The sequence below is a fragment of the Nannospalax galili genome, unplaced genomic scaffold (genome assembly GCF_000622305.1).
Source record: "Nannospalax galili isolate Female #2095 unplaced genomic scaffold, S.galili_v1.0 scaffold604, whole genome shotgun sequence".
NCBI lineage: Eukaryota > Metazoa > Chordata > Mammalia > Rodentia > Spalacidae > Nannospalax > Nannospalax galili.
The window spans coordinates 85892-92726 of record NW_008350472.1 but is presented as its reverse complement, the minus strand read 5'-3'; the positions used below and the strand labels follow the sequence as shown (position 1 = coordinate 92726).

Genomic DNA, 6835 nt, shown 5'->3' with positions numbered 1-6835 from the left:
ATTTACATCTAAGCACAAGCTAGAAAAGGCCTGAAAACACACACACAATCTAGGAGAACCTGTTGCTAGGCAACAAGGACTTGATGGATAGGCTTCATCTAGCAGTAGGGAAGAGGAGGCTTCTGTCAAGTATTGAAAAGAGAGGACTCTTTCTTGTATAAAACACATGTAGAAGGCCAACAGGTTTGAAAATTTTGTATAATCTGTGAAAAGAAAGGTTCACGAGACAGACAAATTTGTGGGGAGAACACAAACAATTACAAGATGTTGGAGCAGCCAGCCTTCTTCTGTTCAGCAATACAGAGGGGAAAAGTCTTAAGAAGGCAACAAAAAACTCTATTTTCAACAGAATTTAGGTAAAAATATCTGAAGGCATACTTTAAGGGACTTGCGTTTCAAATATAAGTATGTATTTCCTGTTTCTCTTGTCTCATTTTCCTTAATATCTATCTTCTAACTCACCAGGAAATCTCCACACACCCACATCCCACCATCCCACACATAAATGTCTATACATTAATTTCCTGACTATGTCTATCTTTTGTTACTACATAAACAGCTGTCCCTGATAACTCAGCATCTACCCAGGCAAAGCATTTTTACCACCTCCTAGTGTCCCCTGCTCCAAGCACTGAGTGCTAACGCATCTTGATGACTGTCCTATTTCTCTGTCATTTGGATCTGGAAGATGATGAGAGGAAACCACACAGTAGTGAGTGAGTTTATTCTCCAGAGTCTCTTGAGCTTTAAGGAACATATGTTGACTCTATGATGTTTCTGACCTTTTACCTACTAATCCTGACTGGCAATGTCATTACTGGGACAATTATCAGTATTGATCATCATCTTCCTGCCCCCATGAACTTCTTTCTTGGCATGCTTTCCTCCTCAGAGACAGTGTACACAGTGGTCATTGCACCGAGGCTGCTCTTGAGTCTTGGAGATACAAACCAGTCCATTTCCTTGGCTGGTTGTACCACTCAGCTGTTCTTCCTCATCACTTTGGTCATCAAACTGATTTCTGCCCACAGTCATGAGGTATGACCTCTATGTAGCCATCTGCAATCCCTTGAGATATGCAATCATCATGAAAAAGATGTGTATGTGTCCAGCTAGTATGGGGATCCTGCAGCATTGGGCTGCTTGTGGCCACAATTCAAATTTCACTTGTGTTCCAGATGCCTTTCCATGACAGAGAAGAGGCCCATTATTTCTGTGACATCCTCCCAGTTATGAAACTCTCTCCTCTGTTGATACCATTTGATGTGACATAGCTTTATCATCAGCTCTGTTGATACCATTTGACGTGACATAGCTTTATCATCAGCTCACTGGTTATTGTGGGGCCCATGGGTTTGGTCTTCATCTCCTACATCCTCATCATTTCCACCATCCTCAAAATTGCCTTTGCTGAGGAACAGAAGAAGGCTTTTGCAACTTGTGCCTCCCACCTCACCGTGGTCATCATCCACTATGGCTGTCCCTCCATTGCCTGCCTCAAACCCATATCAGAGAACAATGGGGATCAGGTCCAGCTGATCTCACTAATACTGTATTCACTCCCCTCCTTAACTCTGTGGTGTGTACTTTGAGAAACAATAAGTCACGGATGCCATTTACCTCTTAGTTATCTTAGGAGATAGTTCTTTGACTTTTTGATATACAGCAATTCTCTTTGTTTATCTGGAGTTTCAGTTTCCCATGGCCAACTGTGCTATGAAAATATAAATGGGAAATTTTTGAGGTAAACTACTTGTCGGTTTTAAATGATACACTATTATGAAAAGCATGTTGAAATCTAGTACAGCCCTGAGCCATCCTACCTGGGAAATGAACTGTCCCTTTATCCAGTGTATCCATGTTGTATGTACTATCTGCCCATTGTATGTGTGGACCACAACATCTGAAGAATAAAAAAGAGACTGCAGTAACATGACTTTTATTATAACATCTTTTATGTCCCTCTGACCAAATTATTATAGACCTCAAAGTATGTCTATTAAACACCCAAGAAGGTTAGTTCCACCAGTCTGGTATTTTTAATTACTGTGTGTCATATAGATAAATCTTAGGCAAAGACTGGTTGTTCTCAGATAAACCTTACCTAGACATGTATTTCTTGATCTACTATATAATTTGTCAGTAGGTTGTAGGAGTAATATGGTTCTTACTGGTTTTCAAAGCTAGCTAGGCATTGTTTATCTCTCACATTGTCTCACCCCTCCATCATGGTTTTCCCTCTTTATAATATATTGCTTTAAGTGTTCTATTACATTGTTAGGGGATTTTTGGTCTTCTCATGTGTGTGTTTGTGTATGTGTATGCATATGTGTATGCATGTGTGTGCACATGTATGTGCATATGTGTGTGTGTTTGAATGTTGGTGTGTGTATGTGTGTGTGTGTGTGTGTGTGTGTGTGTGTGTGTGTATTTTCAAGTTTGATATCAGGAATCTTCCTTGATCACTATTCTGCCTTATTCCTTGAGATAATCTCTCAAAGAACCTCAGAGCTCACAGATACAGTTGATGTCTCCAATCAGCTTGTTCTGGAGATTCTGTGTCTCCACCCTCTAAGAATGGAACTACAGGTGGACTGCCATACACATGTGCCTGGCATTTCCATGGCTTCTGGAGATTCAAATTCCAGTCCTCACCCTTGCATGGCAAGGGCTTTATCCACTGATCCATCTCCCCAGTCATCTGTCATGAGTGATTGTACTAATCTCTTAGCATGCTTAACTTATAAATTAAACTCTATCACCAATATGTATGAGTTGAAGAAACAGTATATATAAGGTTCAGTACCATCTTCAGTTTCAGGACTTCAGAGCATTTCCCTGACAGATAAGGAAGGAGTGTCATATAGTCTGAGCATTTTCGAAACCCTCGAAATATGATCCTGTTGTTCCTTCTCTAACAAGAAAAAAAATTGCAAAATTTGATGATAAGGTTGCAGTAAAGAATGATTCTTGATGATGGCTCAGTACTTAGGAGGACTGACTGTTCTTGCAGAGGACCCAGTTTCAGTTCCTAGAACCCAAATGGTAGCTAACAACCATCCATAACTCCAGTTTCAGGGGCTCCAATGGCCTCTTCTGGCATTTTCCAGCATTGCAGGACATGAGTGCACTTACATACATGCAGGCAAAATACTCATATACAATTTTTTAAATAAATAAGAAAATCTAAAAAAAAATCTTGAATGTATTAAACCTTGACCCTTGTTTTTACTTTGCATTTCTTTTCTTTTAATTAAGTGTTTATGGTGTTAGAGTTTGGACCCAGTGCCTCACACATGCTGACAAATGTGCTACCACTGAGCTACACTCCCACCTTCTTGTGTTTGTCACCATTCTCCTGTGTCATTTACTAGTCTCCTAGGTCACCACCAGACTAATGACCAGATACTGCTCACAAATGGGAACCTGGTAGGAATCATAAGCAAGAGGGTAGCTAACTGTTACCAGTTAGTTGATGGCAGAAAAGTGGGTTACCTGGTGCCTATTTGAAGGGATGTGTTGAAAGATCACGGTAAATCTCAGGTAGATATGGAGCTCTAAAACTTCAACGAGGACGTGGCTGAGGTTCAGGATGCGTTGGAAGCACACAGCTACTTTTCCACTTATTACCACTTTCTTCTTTGGGCAATGTGAAGACTAACAGACCCTGACAGTCCAGCAGAAATAATATCAGTTCTAAACATTCACACCTGCCTCAGAGACCCATAACATTTTTCTCCAATTTCGTTGAGGCTCAAATTAGATCCAGTGCCTGACTGAGTCTGGATCAGCAGTGTGGTCAATGTTCGTCAGTAACTTACCCATGTTCAGTTCTGAACATCACTATACCAAATGTTTTCCTATGGAACAACATGTGTGTTGTATTACATTTATAACTATGAGAACCTCTGAATAAATATCCTTTTGAAATTAAATTTATTGCTACCCCTTAACTGACTCCTGCTGTTGCTGAAATGGAATTTAAAGCATGATTTCCAGTCTTTTCCATGTAGCACTTGACCTGATAGTCCTGTGTCTTCACCTTCTTCATTGTTTTACTGATGATCTGATTTGTGTGGATTGTTGGGTAATTAGTTTCAACTCAAAATTTAAACGGTTTTCTATACAAGGGTCTGGAGGTTTCCAAACTCTTATTGCTATTGCCTTCTAAAGAGAAAAATCTGTCTTGATATATGAGAAAGTTTTAAGTTTAGAATTATTTAGCCTGCTAAAAGAAGAGACAGAATTTGTTAAATGTCTTGTGGTCCATATATAGCTTATTTTAAAAATATTCTCTTTCTCCCACCTTCCCTGACTTTTAAATATTCCATTGACAGTATCCTGCACTGTAAGAAAAGGGCTTCTGAGTCTCTGGTGGTAGGAAGCCCAAGAAGGGACATTTATGTTTATGGTGTCAAAAAGAATACAGTTTTGTTTTTTTTTTTTAAGAAAGCTCCCAGCCACCTGGAAAACTGTGTTCTTCCGGTCACACACCACCCCCAGCTCTTACAGTCTTTCTGTCCCATGTTCCGTTTTGCAATGGTCCCTGAGCCCTGGGTGGTAGGGGTTTAATATGGGAATTTGCAGTCTCTCATTCTCAATAAAGAACACAATCTTTCCTCCTCAGAACAGTTACTTCTGGGGAGAAGTTGAGAATGGGTGTGAAGAGGGACACCCAGGACAATTGATTTGCCCTTTTATTGTGTTTCCTTAAGGGGACCTTTGAGAGCACCTTTGAGTCTTTTCTGGGAAATACTGCAACCTTGTTCTTGGGAAAGCCTCTTTTGAGACTGTCTTTTGGAGGTCCAGCTCCCTCAAGCAGATCATCCCTAAAAGCCTTTCCCAGGAATCACGCCATTTTTGTAGGTTTCTGAACTTGAGTACACACAACTCCCATAGACCCCTCCAACAGCGTGAGGTTCTACAACATTGGTGGCTAGTCCTGAAGGCAGCATCTTCCCGGCCCCAGTTCCTGTGCTGTGATGCTGCAGTCGTAGTACAGTAAACAGTAAATAATGGATAACAGTAAATAATGGATAACAAAGACCTGCATTTCCTTTATTTTTAATGTAACTTACACTATCATTTTAATGGAGCCAGGAAAAAATGTATTTAATTTCATAGAGCCTATGATTATCACTAAACACAAATTATGACTGACAAAAAAGAAGCTTAAACCCATAGTTTGGTCTTAGTCACCACATAGCCATTTTCTTTATAAATAAGGTTCTGCCAATTTATAAGGTTGCCACTGTAATACCAGTCATGCATCTCCTTCAGGGGGACCACGTGGTCCCATAGGGACACGTCCCATATCTCCCCAACAAAGGATTGTCTGGCATCAAAACGTCCCCCAAAGGAATCCTGCTCTTGTCCCAGGATAATCTTTGCCTCTGCCCCCACTGTATAGCCCTTCCTCAAGCCCTTCCTCCCAACAGGTTTGTCATCCATCCAGAATTCCACAATCCCAGAGGCAGACTCCCAGCTGACACAGATGTGGGCTGGGTCATAAGGCTTTGGAGGTACTTTGAAAGTGACAATCTTATTTCCAACATAGAGCGAGTATTCTCCCACTTTGTTCACAAAGAGAAGCACTTCATTGTCTTGGGTCCGAGTGTTGTAGGAGAAGAGGCTATAAGAACGGGTGAGGTCGGAGAAGGCCTTCAGACACAGTGTGAAGTTCTGCAGTGGTTTCTTCACCTGGGGGATCAGGGACACATAGGCAGTGGCAGATTCTTGAGGGAAAAGAAATGCCTTCCCTCTCATGTCTGTGGAGAAAAGACAGCATGACAACTTGTATTAGCTCTGCAGTTTGATTTGTTCTGACTGTGGACACAGAGTGGATTCCTGACAGGACATACAGCTTTCTGTAGCTTACAGAATTCCTCAAAGTACATTAGCTTAGCACTGTTAATCAAAATATACAGTTAAAGGCAGCCTTGGAATGGGTGTGGTGGCCCATGCCTAAAATCCCAGCATTTGGGAGATGGAGGTAGGAGGATCAGAAGTTCAAGGTCATCCTTGGCTACAAAGTGAGTTTGAGGCCAACCTGAACTGCCTAAGTTTATTACTGACAGTAACACAGTAGCATAAATAAATGAATATCTCAAAGAAATAAACAATAAAACGAAAGATGCGTCTTCATTTATTCTCTTAGAAAGGAAAATCAAAATTTTCTTATATCAATCCTACCACTGTCTTCTCCGCAGACTTCAGCTACATAAAAGAGGAAATACAAGTGATGAAAAATTAAACACAACTGATTGATGGTCATGGACAAAGCATAAAGCACTCCATGTTCTCCCCCACTGACCAGCTCATGAGATTTCTCTGGGACAATGCTTGTGCTTACTAGGACAGACCAACACTTGTGGTTAGTACAATGTCTGAGGAATAGAATCTTGTGCAAATCACTTGACCCAAATTGTGATCATATACTGACCTTCCATCTGGCAGCTCTTGTGTCTAATAAGCAAGAGTTTTCCAAAGTCACCCTTCGCAGCAACAGGATCATGCAATTACTTATTACAAATTCATTTCCACTTAAGAGCCATGAGAAAAGATGAAACTCTAATCATTGTAGAGCGATTCTTTTCTTGTTTGGAAAAGTAAATTTAACAAATACTATGGTTTAGACAATAAATTAGAGAATAACCAACTGAATCAAGGGGGACATGGTCTAAAAGTCATATGAAATCTTGAATTCAGTTTTGCTTCACAGTGAAAAATAGGAAAAGCACATGAATTCCTTTCTTTCCTAAGAGATAAGGGTTTCTTAAGAAATACTTATACCCTGGGTCCCTGGAGACTAGGAATAAAATACTTAAAGAAAATA

At 40.4% G+C, this 6835-nt stretch overlaps 1 protein-coding gene and 1 pseudogene across 1 annotated transcript in view; one reads left to right on the top strand and one right to left on the bottom strand.

Moving 5' to 3' along the window:
• The first annotated feature begins 688 nt into the window (after positions 1-688).
• On the top strand, positions 689-1627 carry LOC108491539 (annotated as a pseudogene).
• A 3479-nt stretch (positions 1628-5106) lies between these two features.
• The window catches only part of LOC103745780 (mucosal pentraxin-like), a 3504-nt gene continuing 1775 nt past the window's right edge, over positions 5107-6835 (bottom strand). The window contains exon 2 of the mRNA XM_008847786.2: positions 5107-5768. Within this exon, the coding sequence (XP_008846008.1) occupies positions 5173-5768 (596 nt within the window). The 3' untranslated portion in view covers positions 5107-5172. The remainder of the gene's footprint in view (positions 5769-6835) is intronic.